The 23,406-nt window shown below is 52.0% G+C and overlaps 6 protein-coding genes across 6 annotated transcripts; 5 read left to right on the top strand and 1 right to left on the bottom strand.

Moving 5' to 3' along the window:
• Positions 1-1,324: 1,324 nt before the first annotated feature.
• M436DRAFT_40642 (kinase-like protein) lies at positions 1,325-4,347 on the top strand (the record flags this gene model as incomplete). The annotated part of the gene is made up of 4 exons (XM_013574760.1): positions 1,325-1,459; positions 1,517-2,462; positions 2,499-4,142; positions 4,196-4,347. 4 exons carry the CDS (start codon positions 1,325-1,327, stop codon positions 4,345-4,347), a joined length of 2,877 nt encoding a protein of 958 aa, XP_013430214.1.
• A 1,041-nt stretch (positions 4,348-5,388) lies between these two features.
• M436DRAFT_39976 (uncharacterized protein) lies at positions 5,389-8,363 on the top strand (the record flags this gene model as incomplete). Its single annotated transcript, XM_013574648.1, has 3 exons — positions 5,389-5,440; positions 5,488-5,669; positions 5,730-8,363. The coding sequence occupies 3 exons, from the start codon at positions 5,389-5,391 to the stop codon at positions 8,361-8,363; spliced, it is 2,868 nt and encodes a 955-aa protein (XP_013430102.1).
• A 488-nt stretch (positions 8,364-8,851) lies between these two features.
• M436DRAFT_13610 (SET domain-containing protein) lies at positions 8,852-10,265 on the top strand (the record flags this gene model as incomplete). The annotated part of the gene is made up of 5 exons (XM_013574473.1): positions 8,852-9,010; positions 9,077-9,136; positions 9,197-9,444; positions 9,497-9,877; positions 9,950-10,265. Coding segments are annotated over 5 exons (1,164 nt in total), but the record flags the coding sequence as incomplete, so codon positions are not given.
• A 1,031-nt stretch (positions 10,266-11,296) lies between these two features.
• Positions 11,297-12,330, top strand: M436DRAFT_79330 (uncharacterized protein; the record flags this gene model as incomplete). Its single annotated transcript, XM_013575039.1, has 2 exons — positions 11,297-11,402; positions 11,456-12,330. The coding sequence occupies 2 exons, from the start codon at positions 11,297-11,299 to the stop codon at positions 12,328-12,330; spliced, it is 981 nt and encodes a 326-aa protein (XP_013430493.1).
• A 654-nt stretch (positions 12,331-12,984) lies between these two features.
• On the bottom strand, positions 12,985-14,307 carry M436DRAFT_39646 (PQ loop repeat protein; the record flags this gene model as incomplete). Its single annotated transcript, XM_013574584.1, has 2 exons — positions 12,985-13,786; positions 13,907-14,307. 2 exons carry the CDS (start codon positions 14,305-14,307, stop codon positions 12,985-12,987), a joined length of 1,203 nt encoding a protein of 400 aa, XP_013430038.1.
• A 5,479-nt stretch (positions 14,308-19,786) lies between these two features.
• On the top strand, positions 19,787-23,315 carry M436DRAFT_40170 (uncharacterized protein; the record flags this gene model as incomplete). The annotated part of the gene is made up of 3 exons (XM_013574686.1): positions 19,787-19,847; positions 19,897-23,181; positions 23,236-23,315. The coding sequence occupies 3 exons, from the start codon at positions 19,787-19,789 to the stop codon at positions 23,313-23,315; spliced, it is 3,426 nt and encodes a 1,141-aa protein (XP_013430140.1).
• Between the last annotated feature and the right edge of the window lie 91 nt (positions 23,316-23,406).

The following is a 23,406-nucleotide window of genomic DNA, read 5'->3' as shown; positions in this document are numbered from 1 at the left end:
TCATGGCCCTGCGCCCTGGCAATCTCTGTCATGATTCCATTGATTCACGATGCACGATTTTTGATTTGTTTCTAATTCTTAGATTGAAATTTACTATATAGCAACATATAATGAAGCCTTGCAATATTTGGATCACATATTCCTTCTATTATCGTCTCTTCTCTGTACTGAAGTAGTCACACGACAGCGTTCATTGTCACTTGGCAAACTCCGCTGGTCATATCTTGTGAGAGGATCACAAAACCGAGCCGTTTCAGACACGCGGGCAGCTGCGACGTCAAGACTGCAATGGCCCAATAGAGGGCTTCAATCACATGACTTCCAACAAACGAATCTTCCAGCGTCAAGGCGAGAAGATGGTTCTTGTTGCCCAGGTGAACAGATGAGTATTCCAGAGGCAAGACGGATATGAGCAGAAACCACGACAGACGCAAAGTCACAAGCAGAGCCCACCCACTCATGCGGTCCAAGTGCAACAGCAGCTATGAGCAGGTCGAGGCTAGAGTTTCCGGAGCACCTGGATGGGCACATGCTTATCTTTGGGCAGGCTTATCTCCTCCAAGCTCCGATACACTCTGTTGGTGACAGCATCAGTGTACTGGCGCGTAAACCGTCGATAGCGGCGACTCAGTTGTTCATCAGACTGGAGGGGATGGATGACAACAAATGGCAAAGTAAAAAGAGCAGAAGAAAGAGGAGTCATCGGTGCCTCAGGGTGGTTGCGGTCGTGACCAAAAGACGTGATCTTGTGCCAAAAGAGCGGGTCGCCGCAACGATCGGCGCGCGCTCTAATGGCGGGCTTCAAAGTGCATTTGCGAGTTGGACAAGCTCCTACTTTCCCTACAACACGACCGTCTTGTGAACATACTCTATTATACCCATCGCCTCGCCGCTTGCTGCCTCTTACATTCTTTCTTGCGTGCCCAGTCCTTGTCTATAACGTGTATCCTGTCTCGCGGAGTCACAATCCAGCACTGTCGAAGCCAGGCTTCTCTACCGACTGACTCGACTGCCATCTGACCCAGCATACCCTCGTCGTCGCTTCTGCCTGGTTCGCTTCTGTTATCACTTCGTACCCTTACTCGATTGTTGTCGACGTACACCCCTCGTCGAACCGTCGCCGAGCCCCCCGCGAACCCCGTATTCTCGTCGAACAGCTCGTCGAACAGCCCGAGTCTCTACATTTTGCCCCTCCGTCGAACACCACTTCTCTTCCTGCAACCGTCACTCGCGCCATCCACCTCGGATCACACAGATGCATCGCTAGCCACCTTGCTCAAGGTCATTCAGTCCCTCAAACGCTGCCCTGCCGAGCTACTTCAACATGGCATCACACCGCACCTCTGCGGGCCACAGCCGTCGTGAGGCCCCAGTCGTCGAGGTTGCTGTAGGCGACTTTATCCGCAAGAACGAGATTGGCAAGGGCAGTTTCGCCACTGTCTATCTCGCATCTCACAGGGTAAACAACCCAGATCTTGTCTTTTCGCACAGTTCTTGGTGCTAACTCAAACTCCAGAAGCGCAAATCATATGCTGCCATCAAGTCGGTCGTCACAGGAAAGCTGACTGGAAAGTTGAGAGAGAATCTCAACTCGGAGATCAACATCCTGAGAAAGCTCCAGCATCCCCACATCGTCGCCTTGTTCGAATGCGTCGATACCCCCCAGCACATCCATCTGGTTATGGAGTACTGCCAGATGTCGGATCTTGCTGCGTTCATGAAGGGTAGAGCCCGCATTGCCGGTTTGCCTGAGACGCGCGATATCTTTGACAGATATCCCAACGCGACCAACGGTGGCTTGCACGAAGTCCTGGCTCGCCACTTCCTCAAGCAGATTGCCAGCGCTCTCCAGTATCTGCGCAAATACAACTTGATCCACCGCGACATCAAGCCGCAGAACTTGTTGCTTAACCCGCCACCAACTTACATGCAGCAACAAAGACCAGAGGACGTGCCTTTGGCAGCAAGCGAGAACTCGCTCATCCCTGCCGTCGGTGTGGCTTCTTTGCCCATGCTGAAGCTCGCTGACTTTGGGTTCGCTCGTCACCTTGCTAGTACTTCGCTGGCTGAGACTCTTTGTGGCTCTCCTTTGTATATGGCTCCGGAAATTCTGGCTTATCAGAAGTATGATGCAAAGGCAGACTTGTGGTCAGTCGGCACCGTGGCCTATGAGATGGTTGCTGGAAGACCTCCTTTCAAGGCGACCAACCATGTTGAGTTGCTTCGTAAGATTGATCAAGCACAGGACGTGATCCAGTTTCCAGCTGGTCTGGTTGTCTCGCGCGAGTTCAAGGACACGATCAAATCGCTGCTGAAGAGGCAGCCTACTCAGCGTGTCAGCTTCGACCGTTTCTTTGGGAGTTCCACAATCGTCGGCGAAATTCCAGGTCTTGTTGACGAGGACAAACCTCGTGTTGCTGATGCGTCTGAATCTGACATAGCCATGTCTGCGTTGAGTCTCCGTCTGCAGCAGCAATCCATAAACAGCCCTGAGCAAGAAATCGACACAGCTGGTGCCGGTCGAGCTCTTCGCGACCCCTTCTCCGCCATGACCAGAAAGCCCACAGCTGCAGCTGCTTCGCCGAGCGTTGAACCTACCAAGAGACCCGAGATGCCTATCAACCGTCGTCAGACTGAAGCAGCTATCCCTTCGTCAACATCAGTTGACACAAAGCGCTATGCTGGCCAGATCGAGCAGAAGAGACCGCCTCTGATTCCGACTGCGACTGCTCCTTCGCGCCAAGAGCTACAGCACGCAGCTCCTCTGAACCACGGCAGAGTTAGCAACCCACGTCACATTCCGTCTCCCAGTTCTTCGGCTCCTCAAACATCACCTATGCACGACAAGATGTCTCGACAGTCGCGCGACCCAAACACAGCCCACGACTTGACATTCGAGAAAGAGTATGTTATGGTTGAAAAGAAAGCTGTCGAAGTCAACGCTTTCGCCGATGAGCTCGCGGATCGCAACAGACAGCCCGAGAACAACACAAGTGGTATGACTCGTCGTACCACGGCTCCGGGAGTGCCTGGCGCCAATATTGTGTCGAATGCACTGAAGGCAGTGTCCGGCAGACAGATAGGCACCGTTCCCAGTCGGCGTCCCTCGTTCGACCTACGTGGTCAGGGTCCAACACCTACAGACTATCTCTCAAAGGCTTTGAATGCAGCCAACAATCGTCTACGAACCGTATGGACTGGACAGGCCCAAGGTATATCCCCACCTCAAGGATATGCTGGGTTCCCTGCATCTTCAGCACCGCCTCCCCAACTGACAATGGGCGACGGAAGACACTCGCCAAGCAACAGCGACGAGGATAGTCGACTGCTGTCAATCGTGAAGGAGGGCGCAACTCGCAGTGACGTCGTATACGGCTTTGCCGAAGTCAAGTACAGACAGTTGCTTCCCGCGACACCTTCAGCACAAGACAGACCCATGATTCAGCAGATCGGCGCGCTGGAGCAGCCTCCCAACACTGGCGAGGACCCCAACGATGATCTTACTCAAACCGCTATCGTGGCGTTGGCAGAGGAGGCATTTGTCCTTTACGTCAAGGCCTTGGCCATCTTGGTAAAGACCATTAATCTCGTAAAGCACTGGTGGGATCGCCAACGCAGGCTCGACACTCCACCCGGATCGCTTCCGTCAAGACTCAGTGACGCCAAGCAAAGCTCTATTGAAATGAGCAAGCAGATGAACAGTGTTGTTCAATGGGCTCGCACTCGCTTCAATGAGAGTCTCGAGAAGTCTGAATTGGTTGGACGCCTGTTGATGGAAGCCCAGAAGCAGCTACCACTTAGCCACCCAGGACACCCCAACAACCACGCCCAGTCACAGACTTCGGGAAGCGGCAACAACATGAGTGCTGCTGTTGATCATATTCAACTCACCAGCGGCGTTACAGCCGAGAAGTTGATGTTCGACCGCGCTGTTGAGATGAGCCGTGGTGCGGCCATCAACGAGCTGATGGGAAAAGAGTTCAAGGGCTGTGAGCTTAGCTACATCACATCAATCATGCTCTTGGAAGCGGTTCTTGAGAATGATGATGAGCCTTTACTCTCCAAGCACAGCGCGTACAAGGCCAGAGCTGGTGTCACTATCAATGGCATCGACACTGAAGATCGCGAAACCGTTCTCAAGCGTAAGTTCTGCAGCTCCGCTCTACCCTTAACCATACTGACTCTTCATGTGTAGTGATCGAAGGTACTGCTGGCAGACTCGATGGTCTTCGCCGCAAACTCACACAACAGATCGTGTCGAGAGAGCCTACTCCGACAACTACGATTAGGCCTATGGCAAGAACATCCTCCTCGCCGGGCACAGCTATGGGTACATCACCCAGATAGACGATAAGAGCACAAACATTAGATCCACCACGAAGGACAAGCTCTTTACACGCAAGCTACGAATCATGGGAGTATATCGGGGAGTCTTTTCATTTTTCTCTTTGCTTCAGTGAATTTACGCATATCTGGACCGTCGGCACGCGGGAGGATTCAGGTCGACGGCGGCGCAAGTCTCGGGTGTTTTTTTTTCTCAGTGATTTTCTGCATCGGGTTCGAATTTGCTGGTATTGATGGCGAATGGTCAGAAACAACAGGCTGGGAGTACGCGCGGAGCAAGCAGCAACGGGGCGCCTCACATACCAGATGGTACAGGCACTCTTTATCAGCTTCAGGGCCACATGGGCGCAAGAGGAGAAGGACTTCCGGATCACCAATGAAATCAGACTATTAGGGTCAAGATACTTTAGCTAAAAGACCTACTAAACATGGATTTGCTATAACATATCAGAATGTCGAACATGCTTGTTCGTGAAGCTTGGTACTGTTCCTCCTCAGCGGCGAGGCGGGAGAGAAGCTGAGGTACGCGGCCAATGCGTGGTTTCTCGCATACGACCAGCGTTGGCTCGTGCCCTCAACCTTGAAGTGGAAGCGGAGAGGAGTTGTATGGCAACAGAAGGCAGTGCAGAGGACAGAGTGCAAAGGGCTTGGTGGATTAGGGTTGTGAAGGGATACAAATGGCTTGTAGCTGCAGGCACGTTGGATGAAGGAGGCACGATCAGGGTCTCTTTGCGCCAAGGGTAGAATACGATGTTTCAACTTAGGGAGCCTTTCCAATCCGTCGCTCGAGCCTCGACCGAGCTCAATCTCTTACTCGTCATCACAATAAACTTGCCCGGTGGCCTGGTTGCTTCCTTCGAGCAAGATCTTCACCCGTCCTTTGCTTCGTCTCGCTGGTCTGAATCGCTAAGTTAGACACTGCACATTTGGTGTCATCGTTGTCAACAAGACCGTTTCCGGGGAAGGCCCTTGATTTATACCAACCGCGACACCTCTATCTGTTTCGCCTCGGTCGACTAGAGCTGTGGTCGACAAACGTCCACCATGACGAGTTTCGCAAGTTCCTTTTGGTCATCCGATCAGAGTTATGCCGGAGGTGTGTTCAATATATCCGTTTGTCGGCTCGTGCTAACTTGTCGGCAGGATTGGGAGTCCTCTTTGGCAAGCTCCAGCAGGGCGTGCAGGAGAACCAGCAGGTCCTGACTATTGCGCGCATGCGAGCTGAAGCCGAGGATCTATATGGTCAACGTCTGGCCGACATCGATGCTGCTACTATGAGGGTCGAGGGTGGATTCCAGAAAGATGACGGTGCCAGTGTCAAGAAGGTGCGTCACCAGAGTCGCTTCTAGAATACATGCAGACCAAGACGACTAACAAGAAATCAGGCCTTTGAGGGCATGCGCTCCGAGATGAGTGAGGCGGCCAAGAACCACCGCAAGATAGCATCCAACATCCGCGAGCTTGTCGTCAGCCCCTTCGCCCGTTGGTGCGATGCCCACGCCGCACGAGTCCAAAACTCACAGGACGACCTACAAGCCCGTATCAAAGCCCACGACCGACAGGCCGACTATGTCCGTACCTACCGCAGTCAGTACTACAACAAGTGCCGCCGTGTCGAAGATCTGGACGAAGAAGAGAAGCTGGCCTTCCAGGACCCCCAGAGCGAGGCTGCCCAAAGTCCTAAGCCTGTCTCGCAAATTCCTGTCGTCAAGCTTGTTGAACCTGAAGAGGAGGATGACGAGGAACCTATCGATATTGGTGACCAAACATACACTCCCGAACAAGTCAAGAAGATTCTCAACCACATGCTCGAGACCATCAAGCTGGGCGAGACAAAGGTCCCTATCCTCGGCACATACCACAATGTCTCGACCGGAGCCGACATCACCGACTACATCCAGAAGCACATGGGTGGCACCAGTGTCAGTTACGCCGAACGCATCGGCCAGGATATGGTCGGCCACGGGTTCCTGAGACTTGTCGGAAATGTTGGAAGCACTTTCGCCAACAGCAGTCGCATGAACTACCAGTGGCGTCCTAAGGTCTTCCAGCTCACCGGCCTTCCCGAAAGACGAGGCTTGAATAGATCTGCCACTGTGTCCTCGGTCAGCTCGATCCCAGATTCGCCTGCCGGTGCTGTTGGCGCCGTTGGAGAACTCTTCTCCGGATGGAACCCATTGAACAATTCTCATCCGGGCGAAACTCCTGCAGCCAAGTTGCGCAGAGAAGCCCGCGAGGCCGATGAACGCTACAAGGGTGCTGTGAGGAAACTCGATGCTCTTCGTTGCAATCTCGAGGAGGCCATGGTCGATCATCTCAAGTTCATGGAGCGTTGTGAGCTCGACCGTCTGAAGGCTATCAAGAGCGTCATCCTGGACTTCTCTGGAGCGATCAGCAATGTCATTCCTAGCTTGCAAAGCACTGTCGACAACATGATGCTTTTCCAGGAAACTGTTCAGCCGCTGGGAGATCTGCGCTATCTCTTGGAGAACTACAGGACTGGTCCGTTCGTGCCCAAGGTCACCATTTACGAGAACTACTACAACAATGTTGATGAGCAGACTTTTGGCATTGATATCGAAGCTCGCGCTCGTGCTGACAGAAAGCGCGTTCCTCTGATCGTTACCACATTGCTGACTTTTCTCGATAACCACTACCCTGAGCTTGAAGGCGATGAGGCCCGTCGCAGCATCTGGCTCGTAGACGTCCCCTTGGCTGCTACTCACCATCTGCGCACCATTCTCAATACCGGAAAAGACACAGTTTCTCAGGATACCCTGGACCGCTACGAGATTCCGATCGTTGCATCCGTTCTGAAGCTCTATCTGCTTGAACTTCCCGACTCTCTGGTCTCTGCGCATGTCTACGAAATCATCAAGACAATCTACACAAGCACAGCACCAAACACCTCGGAAAGTGCACGCATGTCTGTCATCCAGAGTACGCTCGGTCAGCTTAGACTTGCTAACATTGCGACTCTGGATGCCATCACGACACATTTCACACGTTTGATCGAGCTGACTTCGGCCGACGAAGCATATATCACAGCCCTCTCTACTGCACTTGCACCCTGCATCCTTCGTCCCAAGCAAGGAAACACCCTATCACTCAACGAGAAGTTCAACTACAGACTTGTACGCGATCTTTTTGCACACAAGGACACCATCTTTGGAGAGCTTAAGCGCCAATCCTCATTGACCCACACCAATTCTGGCGCATCGAGACCTCGTGCTATTAGTACCGACGAGAGCAGACGCCGTGAGCACATGGAGGAGCGTCAACGAGCCATCATCGCAGCCGCCGAAACTCGTGGTCGCGCATCCAGTCCTTTCAAGTCCACCTTTGGCGGTCCTCTTGGATCTATGCACAAAAGAGAGCGCAGCTCAGGCCCAGAGACAAGGTTCCCTGTTACTCCTTCTGCATCAAGCACTCCCACTGCCGATCGTCATATGAACCGTGGCAGTCTGGAGGTGCCTGGCTCTCCAGTCCGCGCTCCTGTTTTGCTGCAGTCGCCGCCTAAGGGTAATGGTAGGACCGACTCTTTGCCATCTTCTTCCGATTCTGCCGACGCTGCAGCTCCCATCACTCGTCAACGCAGTGATACTACCAACTCTGTCATTATGACCCCTGGTGCCCAGATCGAGGCTCCTGACTATCTTGCTCACGCTCAAGAACAGCAACAAGGCGACGAAGCTGGCAGCGATGCCGATTTCATCGGCCCTGAGCCGAGCTCGGGTATCAGCAACAACCGTCAATCTGTCGAGGTTGAGAAGCGCAACTCTCTGAATCGATCGATGGGACGTGTTGCTCGCAAGGGCACCGCAAGCAGTCTGTCGCGTCAAAGTTTGATCGCCAAGCGCGAGAGTGTTAGTAGCGTAGGCACCACATCGTCAGGTGCTGCAGCCGCACCTGGAGCTGATTTTGTTGACAGCCCCGTTGACATTGCAGAGCGCGCCGAGGAAGAGGCATTGGCCCACCGCGGTGTCGAACTGACAGACAAGCCGATGGATGATGATTAGGAATGATCACCAAGAAACTTGAAACGAACTGAAACGTTGCACATGAGCGTGCTCTTGGGACCTCTTTTCGTTGTCCCTTGTTTAGAAATGTTGCTTTTATTCTTTTCCCCATCTAGCCTTTCATGGTTTCTGTTACCATTCTCCTCCTATTTTCTTCGCGGGATATCCACAGCGAGTCATTTTACATACCATGAGCACGACTGCTCTCTTTTGGACAGTCGAATAGAACCTACTTTGGCCTTTTGTCCTGATTGTGTTGCTCTTGCACTTCCCATGTGACGTAATAAAAGCTTGAAAAAGCTCCGACTTCAATGCTCGCTGGCTTGTGACATGTGCAAGCAATAACATCAACTTTTGCTACTGATCATCTTTTGCTATCAAGCATACCTACATGCTGCGCAAAGATGACGTCCCGACTATTACCACCTCCATCTTCTAATCTATCGTCTCCAACACCAGAATGCCATGTTGAAGTGCGCCCGTCACCAACCTCGGGCAATGGACTTTTCGCGACCAAAGACATACCCGCTGGCTCTACAATCTTACTCAAACCGCGACCTTTGATCGGTGAACTGGACTTACCGAGACTGGAAGAGAGTTGTCATAATTGCTTTTTGTGGTCACACAAGGCTGTTAGGGTTTGTGCTGTTCATGCGAGTGAGCCTGATCGCTATCCAGGCAGATATCCTGATTGTGAGGGGTGTGCGAGTGAGGGTGAAATTATTGGGATCAAAGCTTGTACGGGGTGTAAGAAGGTTAGGTATTGTAGTAAGGTATGTTTTCCTCACCGCAGACATGGTTGGAACTTTACTCATATATCGCTTTTCGTATAGGCATGCCAGAAGCAGGCTTGGACCAGATACCACAAGCAAGAATGCAAGCTTCTGAGAGACCCGAATCTCCCGCCTATACCTAGTTCTGTGCGAGCGGCACTGCAACTAGCGTTCCTCATGGACAGTAGTGCTATGTCTGAGGAAGATAAGGCTGGCGTGCTCCGTCTCGGAGCTCACGATGCGACTACAATCCAGACACCCTTCGAAGTTATGAACTACGAAGTGACTACAACAGCGGCAAGCGATCTGTACGCCCGCACCGGCAATGATCCATCCAAGATACGCGGCTATGTAGGAAAGGTACTTGACCATTTTTGTGTTTACTCGTACAGTGCTAAGCAAGAAACAGATCCTTCGCAATTCACTGACGTTGACTTCGCCTGTCTTGGATCCTATGGGTATTGCTCTGGACCCAACTGTTTGTTCGGCCAATCACTCTTGTGAGCCGAATGCAACTGTTCTGTTCGATCAACCCTACCTCATGATGCGCTCGTTGTCACCCATAAGAAAAGGTGAAGAAGTCTTCATCTCCTACATCGACAACACAGATCCATACTATCGTCGGCAAACCCAATTGAAGCAAAGATACTGCTTCGAGTGTCAATGTCCAAAGTGCCAATACGGTACCAACGGCAGAGAAGACGATTGGGCACAACCACTGGAAAAGCTCGCTCCTAAATGGTCCAGCCTGGCCGAACTCATGGACAGCAAAACCACATTTTCTGCCGACGCAGCGTCCTACTTGGGCGAAAGCAAAGCTGAGAAAGACTTGTCCATCTTGCAGAGCTGGATATATCACGACTACGAGCCCGTACGCAACCAAAAGGATGATACACTCGCCACAGAGGCACTCGAGCATGTCATGCGATCGTGCAAGCAGACAGAGATGTGGCCCATCACTAGGCAACCCTACGCCAACATCAGAGTCGACATCACTTCACGCATGTTATCTCAAAACCGACTTGGTCTTGCTCTTTTCCAAATGGCAAAGACATATTTCCTCATCAATCCCATCTTGTATCCGCAAGACTTCCACCCCGTCCGCGTGGTTCATACTTGGAACCTCGCAAAGACGCTTGTTCAAGCTTACTCTTCACCCAACGATCCCTCTGCCACCGTTGACGCAGGCGTGGAAGAGCTGTTCCGCCGCGAGTTTGACTTTGTGGTTCCGATTGTGAAGTTGTTGAAGAAACTTCTTGGGGATGTGATCAAGAGTCATGGACAAGGGAGTCGGTTGGCGATGATGGTGCATACGACGGCGAGACAAGTCTTTGAGGGTGTGGGAGAGCAGAATTTGAGGGAGATTGATAGAGATCCGTTGGGGATGTGGGTGGAGTTTGAGAGGTGGGCGCATTATTTGGAGTATTGAGTAGGCAAGAGGGTTGGGTATGCTGCGATTGGAACAGTAAGTACTTGACATTGCTCTGTGCAGACAGTCAGTATCCAGAAGTGAGTGCTTTGAATCATTCACTCACCAACCCAGACTCACTTCCGACACCGTAGCCATATGACCCAACCAGATTACTTTCCCCTCAGCGATCGGTTTAGTTGGCTCAATCGGTAAGACCAACTTGTGATTCCAGTGCAATAAAACTCCCAGAAGTCCTTGGGTTTGACCCTCGGATGTAGCGGAACATTATGTTCTTTCTCTTCTTTGCAAAGGTAGAATACTCTGCAAGTAGGAGGGGGTTTTCCCATCATAGCTGTAACAGCTAAGATGGTTTTTTGCTCCCTGCCTGGAAAGTTGCGTCTTTCTCTGACTTCTTTGTGTTGCGACTTCCTTGTAGGTTTCGACCTTCACTCACACTGTAAGTGATATGTTGATTAGAAAAGTGACACAACTGTTCGGAGTTCTGTTCAATAGAAGGAACGAAGTCGGGCGTAAAGTGAGTTCTCCCTCGCTCACTTCAGCTCCTGCCCTACAACTCTACTTGTTCACGTGATATATATTCTGTATCACTTCTTTCGCAGTCCTACTTTTTTCTTTCCAACAACCATCTGGACTGGCATCCATCCAGCCAACATCATCTTCAACAGTTCGTAGCACCACTTCATCACAACAGGTCGACCACCATAGCACGAAACACAAATCCAGTCACCATGCCGCCATCTACGGCCGCGGCATCGCCCATCAAGGCATTGAACAAAAGTCAGCCCGACTCTTCAACCATGGACAAACATGAGACCAAGGACGAATGTGCTGCGAGTAAGTCTCGATATCCAGTCCTCGTTACTCCATCTCGCTGACTCCGTTCTTAGCCAACTCAAAATCGCAATTCACCTTGTCAAAGAACACACTCGACGACAACGTGATGGAGGGATCGACTACAGAATGTGCTGATACTACAGTCGAGACTGCCGTTTCACCACGCAAGACAACCGAACCCCAGCGCACGACTACCAAACTACTGCCAATGGCCACTCAGATACCACAACAAGCTGTCTCTCTACTCGACATGCCGCTTGAGATTCTAATCATGATCTTCGATTACGCAGCTTGCAGAAATCATCTCTACGATGAGGACTATCTGATTCGGTTCAGGTACAGGGGTAGCTCAGGCCATACTCTGGTCATCTCACAACCTTCACTGTTGATGACTTGCAAATCTCTCCGATCTGCACTCTCAGACCGCTTTTACTCGAGCTGTTCTTTCCACGCAAAGTTCGGAACGGCATCACTGCTAGAGAGGGCCGACAAAGGATTGACGGTACAAGGACTCGACGATATGCTTCCATCTCCTTTGAAGCTCAATACTATCAGACTGACCCTCGAAATCTCAGACATCTCAGTTGTTGTCGAATTAGGCAAGAAACTGTTCATCGACTATCAGGCCATGGAGCTCAATCCAGAAGTTGGAACCAAGCTCATGAATCTGCACTGGCAGCTTGTGTGTGGTAACAGTTTTTCCATGGAGTGCGATGATGAATTGAGCGAGGACATGGACCTTCTACTAGACGACATACACGCAGCAGCCGCCCTGTCAGGTCTCGGATCAGACAGCTTGGAGGAGTTTGGTTCTTGGCTGAGGACATGGCTGGAGGAGGACAACGACTATTCAAGTCCTACATATCATGTCAGGATGGTGCTCAGACAACTTTCGAGACCCAGACGCTGCACCAGCCGAAGAGTATGATCTTGGAGTTATTGCCAATTTTCGAGACATTCCAGAAGCAGCAGAGGTCGAAGATACAACGAAGATACAACCATCAAGTGTGGGACTGGCTGCCATGAGAAGAAGGTCAGCTTGATGTTACCATGATCATCTCGAAGAACACAACAACACGACACTCATTAATGTTTCTATCCTCTCATACCTTTTCCTTCACAAGATCGATGGTATCCAATGCATTTCCAGACGAGTATATGGGGCACAAGTATGCGAGTGATGTGAAGATTTGTGAATATTCGAAAAGTCGATATGTAACGTGATGCATGTCCGCTAATGATGTAGACTTCCCAGAGCATGTTTGTCTTCAATTAATGTCACGCATTCTATGCACTGGTCTTTTTGGACCATTTTACATGCACACAAAGAGATTCTACCAGCAGGTACTGATGTTCAATCGACGAGTAGACAGCGTGCTTCGTGTAATGCTTTGTGAGTTGTTCATTAGAGTCCTGAATCTCGTCGTCATCTGACCGGCAGTGTGCCCTTCCCAATCCCAAGCGCAGTTGGGCCCAATAACACCATACAAATGCCCTAGTAACATCCCGAAATGACAGAAATGCAACCGCACTCCTACAAGAAACCCTCATACATATCATCAAAAGGTCATCCATCATCTAATCAAGCTCTAGCAGCAGCTCCATAATCCTGAGTCGAGGTCTGATGCAACAAAGCCTCTCTCTCATGCACTCCATCTTCAGACCTGCCAACCGGCTCACCAAAGCTAGGCACCCAACCACGCATCCACCCACTAACTCTTCTCCAACGCCAGTTCTCACGTCCAGACTCTTCCAGCACAACAACCTTTGCATCTTCACTCTCGCCATACATGAGGAACTGTACACCTACAGCTGCATCCATAACCAACACACCAGCAGCGCCAAGCCAAAATGGCAATGCACGCATGAGCCAATCGTAACGTACATTGGGTGTGTTTTCCACCCAGCCGTGCAAACCATGGGCAGGTGCATCATTCCAAAGGTTAGGGTTCGTAAGCATACTGGTGCTGTAAAAGAGGTTTCCGAAAAAGGCGGCGATGAAGAGGTGGGCGCTGAGACCTGCGGTTGACTTTCTAGCCCAGTTCTTGTAGAGTTGGGGTAGGCGGCTTCCGAGGTAGAGAAGGGTGGATAGCCAGGAGAGGACTGTGCCGGCGGCGGCCAGATTGGAAGTCTTGGTATCAGGTGAGTGGTGGGAAGGATGGTGGAAAGTAGGGTGTAAAGGTGAGCCTTGGGCGAGAGAGATCAAGCAGGCTAATAGCAGTACAGTACGTGGAGATGGCGATTGGAAAGACGAGGAAGCCTGCACGCGGTTGATGGCCCGTGGGCTTCTGGAGGAGCCGTACTTTTCGTTGACGTCTCCGAAGACTGGCATACGCCACATGCTTTGTTTGCCGTTACCAGGCGACTTGATGTCCTTGGCCGAGCTCTTTCTTCCCGGGCTGTTGGTATCCTCGAATGTGTTTTCGCGGCTCATGGCTGGCATGCCTTCGATCACCATCTCTTGGCCTCGTTCAGTATCATTGTTGTCATCTCTGTCTGGCCACATTTGGCGAATCGTGTAGCCGTGTCGTAGTCGCTCGTACCAGACCCACTGAGCGACGAGCAGAAAGTCGACGAGGCAGTAGTATCCTGCTACTATCATTTGCCATGTGGCTTGTTTCGTGAAGACAGCACCGAGTAAGTTGCTGACGTCCCCTGCACACCATTCCACTAGGAAGAATATGGATAGACCGGATGTGCTCTTGATGGTGTAGTTCTTGTATATCTGGGGCATCTGGGCGAAGAGCCACGATACGATGGATAAAGTGCCCAGTAGTGTTGATAGGAATGCTAGAGGTGTCGGCACACATGTGTGAAATGTACTCGAGAAGCGTGTGAGGAAGTCGTTTGTCGGTGTGCAGTACTGCGGCAGCTCAGGCTGGAATGTGAGAGCCTGCCATGACATGGTCGGAAGAGAAGACACGGCGTCTCAATGATAGGTGTCGGAGAACTAGGTAGTCAGGTAATCAAGCAATGAGGAGTGCAAGAGATAGAGTGTAGGTATTGAGTCGAAAAGAAGCAAAGAGTCACGAGTGATGGACATGTGCAAGGTGACTCGATACGAACTCGATTAAAGATACGGGTGTTAGAAGCGCTGCTCACAAGACTGGTACGTTTCAAAAACAATCATACAAACCCCATAGCTCAACGCTACTCTTACTGATAATGGTCTTGATGCCCAGTAGAGGAATACATCACATGGCCAGACTCGCTGCTGTTGGCCGCGATAAGGGCGTCCTGAAGCCAGAGATAAGCGTCATCCGCCTGAATCATTCGCGCGTACAAAGTCGCGGCCCTCGTGTCTGAGTGATCTTGTCGCCTCTCCCGATTTAACCATTTAACAGAAAAGAAGACTGCAGGTCGCCATTGCTCATCATCAAAAGGATGCATGTACAGACAAAATGTCGACGCGAACATAGTAGGTGGGGGTGGTTTGTCCAGCAGCTGTGACAAACTGCTTCGTCAAATTTCCTTCTCCACTGCCCCACGCTCTTCTCCCCGCCATGATGATCTTTGTCACCTGCTGAGGTGTTCATATTTAGACCATCAACAAACGCTCGGTGACTCGGATTGCGTTCACCCCCAGAAATGCGACTCGGACCTTTATTGAGCCAGTCGCTGATTTTCTTGATCTTTTGCTGTGCCATCAATATCATACTTGCATACCCAGGCCACCCCAAACAGGCAGGTCTGCCGCAGGGCGTTCGGTTCAATGCTCGTGCGGAATTCCTCCGAGGTAGCAGTAATTGTGGAGCAAGAGAGAATCAATGCCACCCCGAACGCCCGGCCGCGAGTCGAGACGGACTCACAAATCGAAGGAGATATCACATGGGCGGTGGCGGATATCCTCTTGCATACCAGGAGAAGCACCTTCCGCTGCGTCACCGTCCCGTTGATGATCTCGACAGGGAAGCGAGCTACGGGTGTGACCACGAGGTCGGCGGCCACACGAGCGCTGGTCTTGTTTCGGTAAGCCTTCCGTACTGTTGCATCTTTGGAGGATCCAGCACGGGTAGATCACTCTTTAGTGCGCTGCGTCATGTTGCAAATGTCCGCGGAAACCAACAGTTGTGTTGCTCTCGACAGACAGGACGACATGACCAGGTAGGGTCGCTCGTGGGGAATATTTACTGCCTTTGCTTGAACATAAAGCGTGACAAAATGGACCATGATGCGAGGACGGAGAAGAGGTATGATCGAAAAGTTATATATCAAGTAGATAGAAAAAATCCTACGAGCTGCTGTAGCTCAGTGGTAGAGCGTGGGATTGCAGTTTCTGCAACTATCCTAAGGTCCGTTGTTCGACCCAGCGTAGCAGCTTCTCTTTTGCTTTTGTGCGTGACATCGAGACTCTTCGCTCGTGCTTTGCTATGTTAGTGCTACCAAGAGTTGCATCCTTCGCGAAGTTGACGATCTCACTCTTAGCTGGTTCGAGGAGCCCTTCCGAAATGTCTGTTTTGTCGATCGAAGAAGGAATCACGTTCATGCAACTCCGAATCGCAACTCCGAATCGATCTACGCGACTCTTCGGACGCTCGAAGGATCCCATAACACGTCTTAGCTCTCGGCAGACCTTCTTCAGATGGTCGACATAGGTGCGACGAGTGTCTCTGAATAATACACGACGTTGTGGCCGCCGGCGGCACCCATTTTTGCAGGTAGTGCTGACCGAGGCAAGCAGGTAGTACACCAGTAATGGCATGGCTCGTCTCTGATACGCGAAGAGGCGCATGCAGCTGTTCAATTCAGAGGCCGACTTACCGAAACCTCGTAGACCTTTCTCGCGAAAAAGCGCAGCGCACTGCTGCTGGACCTTCCAGCAATTGGCTGGCACTTTTCTCGGGACCCAGACTCGCAGGCACATCGGTCATACTGTGGAACCAAGTGTTGCCTGAGGTCGTATCTTTGTTCGCGCGTGCAGAACAGCAGTACCCGGCCGCTTGGACTTTCAACTTGGCGACGGCGTGTCGTCGGGTGGGACCTCGATTGCTCGTCTTCATGCGTGTCCCCGGCCTATATTCAATCCACGATTCCACGATTCCTCGCGATTGTAAGGGGCGCCAGCAATCCCATTTCCTGCAGGGTGCCGAAGTGGCATGCTCTCAACCGCTTGTACGAATTCATGCGCCAAGGTCTCTGCCGGATGATAAAATCCGAGTAGGGCGTACGGTTCTCCCAAGAGTGTGCCCATATGCTCTCTCAGCATCGAGCATGTACGACAAGCACTCTTTGGGCGAGCGATTGTACCTTCTAACAGCATGGGTTGTCCATGCCAATCGTTTTGAATATAGCTGCTAAGTAACTCAGTCTGAGTCACTCATAACATATGCATGGTTTGTCCCTGTATCCCTGAAGAGGAAAGCCGATGAAAGGTGAAGAAGGCGATGCCTTGCAGTGCTAGTGGGGCGATGATCTGCCACATCACTGGTCGCACAACGCGAAGTGGGATGCATTGCAGTAGTGAAGCAGCTCGTTTCGTGCGTTACTTCCTGAGGTCGAGCTCATGCACATGGTATTGAGCCAGTCATTTGCCGACGTCAAACGATTGGACGCTCCAATATCTAGGAGTTTGCTGTTGGGCCTGGGTTAAGGGGGCAGGGAGCATATACTCGTTGGAAACACTTGAACGGGATAGCCACCCTTGCCGCTTCAATGTAAGAGTGGATCGCGATCCCGCGCGAAGGTGGTGAGAGGTGGAAAGCACCGTGAGCCGTTCACGCTTTCAAGCGTATGAGCAGTATGGTTTTAATTAAACGCACTTTCGCTACGAGAGACGCCATCGCTTTCCATACACTATCGAGTCGCTATAGTGACCCTGTACTGAGAAAGATGCAGGGACAGCAGACAACCCCCATGATCAAGGAGACATTCGTGCAGGTCCTAACTGTAATCGTCAGCATGAAGCAGCGCGTTTCCCCTTCAATTGAACAAGGCTTTCATTGCATGGAGAGAAGAATTGCGATGTGCAAGACACACGGGCTGTGTGATCGTCTATTAGCCGCGAACCGCATCCGTTTTGATGCTGCACTCGCAGGTGTCAAAATTTGCTCGGAGGATTCGAGATCAAGCTGGCGTTCAGCCACCTCCACACAGATCGGATCAGCACCGTGCTAGAAGAATTGGCAAGGGAGATCTGTACAGTGACAATGCAGCAGACGAATGGCATGTCTTGTGCTAACACAGGCTCATGCATCAAGGAGCAGGGCACGCTGACAATGCGACAACAGAGTTGGATGAGGAAGGTGCTGCCTGTGGATGACGAAGCACACAGGGCAGTGTGTGGTTAGAGGCTGCTCGCTCCTTGCCCATTTGATGCAAGTGTAGCCTGTGTTTTTAGGTGCTAAACCGTGCGCGTGACATTCGCGGCCCCCAGACGGCCCCGTGTTCTCCATGTTTTTGGCTGCGCTTAGCTTGCTGACATCCCACCCTAGAAGCTCACATATGGCCAGGCATGATGGGCTAGAGGCTGAGCTGAGAGACTATCTTTGACGGACACTGGCAGAAATCTTCAACCATGGTTTGACAAAACACACACAACAAAGCCACCAGATCAGACATACATACGTAGGTCCGGATGCTGCCGAGCAGCGTCTTGCAAGTTGCAACTGGCAAAAATCCGGTCACATCTCCGGATGTTGGATGACGTTTCGAAGATTCGCGCTTGCCATTAGTTGTTGTGGCTTGGAATCACCTGCGTTTGTGCGAGAAAACAGCGGCGACTTCGGCGCAGAGTATGGAGTCCGCCTTGACGTGGGTTTGAGGGCCTATCGAATTGCCTGGAGGTTCGTACACGCTTCACAATTGTACCTCAGTAGACTGGCACAGATCGACCACAGCATGGCAAGAGACGCCCGATGAACGCACGAGATGTCACCAAGTATTCTTGCACCTGCATGAGGACCCTCCAAAGTTCATGGACTTGCTGGCCTCGGCCAGCATGAAAACGGGTGAATTTGAGTGGTCTGTGGAGTCCCGTTAACCGCATAATTATGGTTTGGGAAATACTCGGACTGGCCGAGTCCAAGTAGGAGATAGAGTAGAGGTGATACAAGCGATCTAGCCTGTTAGTCCAGGAGGCTTATAACGTGGTGGAGCGGTCAGCTGCTCCGGGTGTCGAGCACAAGGAGACTGGTTCGTAACAGCACCTTGAGCATCATCATCATCGTCAGCAGCACCCGTCAACATCACCAGTCGCCAGAATCGGTCGTTCGAAGTGGGCCGGATCGGCGTGGTGAGAGCCGAACCGTGCCTCTGATGTACAGACAATCAATAGGCATGCAGGATTCGGTTTTGCGACAGTTGGGAACGAAAAACAGCGGATTGCGAACAGCATCGATAATCAACATGCAGGCCCCGCGGGAGCATGAGAGAGAGAATTGCGGCAGAAATGAGGTCGTCGAGCGCCAGGCTCCGGCCAGCGGATGTGTTGGAGCGCACTAGGCCAGGCTGAGGCTAGAGGGCCTGGGACGGACAGGGATAGCGGTTCGCACGGCGGCACAAGTTACAAGTCGCCAAGGGCTTGCTTGCACATCATGCTACGCCGCTGAGCTCGTGGGCTAGCTGGTGTATCGTAGATGAGGGCTGCTGCTAGCACTGCTGTCAGTTGTCGTCAGGGCTCCTGCTTCTCTACCGCGAGCAATTGCCAGACCAGCATCCAGCGTCGGTCATATGTGCAGTGATTGCTGTGGCTCAAGACATTGCAAGGACCGAGCGCATCATTGTCCAATATTACCGCCGACCTCCTTGTCTTTCCCCAAACTTGAGCCGACCCCAGGTTCTTGCGCAACGCCGCCGCGAACCCGTCGCGCCTTCCCCAATCTGCTGCTCGCTCGAGGACCATCCCACTCTGCACCACACCTTCCCTTCCTGCCTCTCAATCACAAACGCATTCTTGACCACCGTCCCAGTGACTTCTGCATTGATCTGCTCCGGCGAGGCCATTCTCTATCTTGCAAGGCTAGAGCTAAATTGCACCTGCTCTGGTGTCTGGAGGGTCCCTGAACGAAGGCGTTCCCCCGTTACGCCGGCCGAACTCTAGCAGCGTCAGGCTCGAATCTACCAATCTATTCCTCCTAGGTTCGGATCTGCTGTGCTCCTTGCAAAGTCCCGGCACGCCCCACGCTTGATCTCCAAACATAGCCTCTTTCTTCTTGCCTAACAGCTTCTATTCCTACTCTGCCCAAGACTTGTGCTTTGATTCAAGCTCAATCCCGGCTATACCGGACACCCCACACCGCTTTCTTGACCTGTTTCCTGTTGCCTCTTCCATTGCGCGTCTCTGATTCCCTCCTCTTCCGGACTTGTGTTCTCCGCCTACATTCCGGAGCTGCGCTCTTTGAATCCACAGCCAGCCAACACTGGCAATGCTCATCGAGCTCCCGACCATGGACAAATCGCCTGACACAATCTCACCGACGAGCGCCGATCCTGCCGTCGCTGGCAATGGTACAACTGCCAACTGGGCTTCGAATCACATCCGCTAACACAACTGCAGCCCCCTCGAACCAACCCCCCAAAGCGCAGGCCAAGTTCCCCCCGCCAAAGACAGACAAGCCTCGACCGCACGTCTGCGGAACCTGCGGCCGTTCATTCGCCAGATTGGAGCACCTCAAGAGACATGAACGCTCACACACCAAGGAAAAGCCATTCGAGTGCCAGGAATGCAAAAGATGTTTCGCCCGTCGAGACCTGCTTCTTCGACACCAACAGAAGCTACACTTCACAAACAACCCCTCCAACCGGCCCAAGAACAACAGGCGCGAGAGTACTAGCGGACCCGTCAATGGAGGCCGTGTAAGGAAAGGCTCAATAGCCAATGCCGGTATCACTACCGGAACTGCAGGAGGAAGGCCCCGAGCAAACACACTTGGCCATCTGGACCTAGGATCCCTTGGGTTGATGGGAGTCGTCTCTCCTGTTGATGCACAAAGGCCAACTCATGCCAGTATGGCACACCACCGGATGAGCATGAGCAACGCACAACAGCGGCCATCGAACCTGGACCTCAATGGCATCAACGGCATGACACACCATGGCATGGGTCAACAAGACGGCTTTGATCTCTCTCGTGTTGATACCCATACTTCTCATATAGACTTTGGTGAGCCTCTGACACACATCCACACGGCGCCAGCCTACACAGGCATGCAGGTACCCGACCTAGAACAACTCTTTACCCCAGGAGGAAATACAGTGAATCCCGCCCAGCTACACTTTGCTGCTTCGGCACCGCAGCCTATAAACCTCCAAAACTTTCATATGAACCAGTTCGATCTATTTGGTCAAGGTGATGACTTTGCTTGGATGCGAGACTGGGACTCACAATTGCAGTCGCACACCAACAACGATGCGATTGATCAGTCGTCGCCATCTCAGTTCAGTACTGCTAGTCAAAGTGGTTATTCAGAGACTTTGGCCGACGGTCCTTTCCACATCAATGTATCCCAGGCTGGCTGGAACCCCAATGACATGCAAGCTCTGATGACCCCCGGAGCTTTGAATCTGGACATCCTCGGTACCGGTCTGCCATCAATTGATCCTCCAATGAATACCATATCGCCTCAAAACTTGCTTGATCCATCCACAACTGACAGCAAGTTGGACACTCTCATGATGCACTCTGGCGTGCCTGACTCTCTAAGCGGTATGCATTTCAACCAATTCCAGCAGTCATCTCTTTCCAACTTTGATTCGGATAGCCCTAGCATCTCCTCATCGTCGGTACCAGATAGCGCAAGGCAGAGCTCCGTAACGTCCATCTCGACAGATTCCATCACAGACGCTACTCGTCAAGCTTTGCTCCTTAGTCTGTCGCAACAATCCGCGTTCAGCCACAGAAAGTTTTCACAACCATCCATCAGTTCACCTCTATCTCCGAGGCCCCAGGGACCGAGCCTCCCATCTACTGCCGATTTACAGCGCTACATCAACGCGTACATCCAGTACTTCCACTCCCACCTGCCGTTCCTCCACGTCCCCACACTATCTTTCGACTCGCCTGAATACATGACCAATCTGCGAAGCGCCGGTTCTCAGGCTTCGGCCAACCACAGTGGCGTGGTCGGAGGTGGGGGTTGCCTTATTCTGGCAATGGCTGCAATTGGCGCTTTGTACGAGTATGACCACCAGGCCTCGAAAGAGCTGTTTGATTCCGCAAAGAAAATGATCCAGCTCTACCTCGAAGAGCGTCGCAAGGCCGACATGTCTGCAGCTGTCAATGGCGGCCAATACTTTAGCCCGGAGAGCTCTTCCCACAACACACCACTGTGGCTGGTTCAGGCGATGCTTCTGAATGTCATCTACGGTCACTATTGTGGTGATAAGACCGCCGCTGATATTGCGAGCAATCATTGTGCAGCCTTGGTCAGTCTAGCTCGTGCTGCCGAGTTGGCTCATCCAGCTACAAACCAGGATGGTTCCAGCGAAGTGAAAGAGGAGAGACCAGACATTCACATGGATGACGGCTCTTCTCCATTCCACGGTCACACAAACGTCCATATGCAATGGTTGAAGTGGAAGGAGGCAGAGGAGCGCAAACGAACACTTTTCGCCATTTTCATCCTCTCCAGTCTGCTTGTTATTGCATACAACCAAACACCGGCTATCACCAACTCTGAGATTCTCCTTGCGCTACCCTGCGATGAAGAGCTCTGGACGGCGGATAGTGCTCGGGAATGGGCTGCCAGAGGAGGCGCTCAAGCAGCTGAAGCCAATGCCACGTCGTTCTCTGCAGCACTGAGCGATCTTTTAACGGCCAACCAGAGACAACAAAACGTGTTTGGCTACAGCCGATACAGTCCAAATGGTGACTCTCATGGATTGAGTACCCAGCTTCGACCAAGCACATTTGGATGTCTGGTCTTGATCAATGCTCTCCATAACTACATCTGGGAGACCAGAAGCAGGCACATTGGACGCCAATGGACAGCGCAAGAAACCGATTCCATGGTAGCCCACATTGAGCCGGCATTGAACGCATGGCAAGCTGCATGGAAGGCCAACGACCGCCACAAGTTGCAGCGTCCCAACCCCTTCGGTTTGGGCCCATTGGCAGCCGACAGCATTCCACTATTGGATCTGGCATTTGTGAGACTGTTTGTCAATCTCGGACGTTCAAAGGAGGCTTTCTGGCAGCGCGACTTCGAGGCCATGTCAGAAGAATTGGCCAGCGGGATTGACATCGCCCAAACAGGCTCTCCTGACAACTCGTCGAACGGTTCATCTGGAAGCTCGCCAGACTTCCCCCAAGCTGCTTACAACCACGGCCAAATGCAAATCTCAGGACACAGCTCTAAGCGCGAACGCCACCTGCGCAAAGCTGCTTTCTATGCAGCTGACTCGTTGGTCATCTCGTCCAAGTGCAACCTGACGTTCGCAGATTCCTCTGCTCACGAATTGCCAATTCAATCAGCTATCTGCTTCCTCGACTGCGCCCAAGTCCTGGCCGAATGGGAGACCACTGTTCAGGAACGCATTGGTCGATACGTCGGCGTGCTGGGTCAAATTGATGTGGATTATAGTCAAGTGCCTGCTGTTATGCTGCTCGACACTGAGGACGTAGAGCTCTTGAAGAAGATGGAAAGCATCTGCAACGTCATGGAGGAGAAGATGGCTCTACAAGCCAAGATGTTGGCCCACGAGATGGACTCTCTGGATCCCAATGGAACAATGGGCATCCCGTCTTCATTGGCCAGACTCAATGGATTGTCGAAATGCGGATTGGGAAGTAGAATCTTGCGCATGACTGCGCAGATGCTTGAGAAGGCGGCTGTCTGGCCTGGTAAGTACTCGCTCCTGGCATGATATCTCATTCATGAGTTAACCGATGCGATAGTCACCCATGTAATGGCCAGTGCTCTGGAAACACAGGCAAACCACGCCGATCACCGCGCCGATTCCTCTATCACCGCCTAAACATTTTCGCCGATCTGCCAATCTCAATCTCTATGTGCTTACGTCAGGATGGCGAACAACGCTCATCACTACTTTTGGAACACTTTAACGA

The sequence above is a fragment of the Aureobasidium namibiae genome, assembly GCF_000721765.1.
Source record: "Aureobasidium namibiae CBS 147.97 unplaced genomic scaffold scaffold_3, whole genome shotgun sequence".
NCBI classification, from domain to species: Eukaryota; Fungi; Ascomycota; class Dothideomycetes; order Dothideales; family Saccotheciaceae; genus Aureobasidium; species Aureobasidium namibiae.
This window is presented reverse-complemented; position numbering and strand designations above follow the sequence as displayed.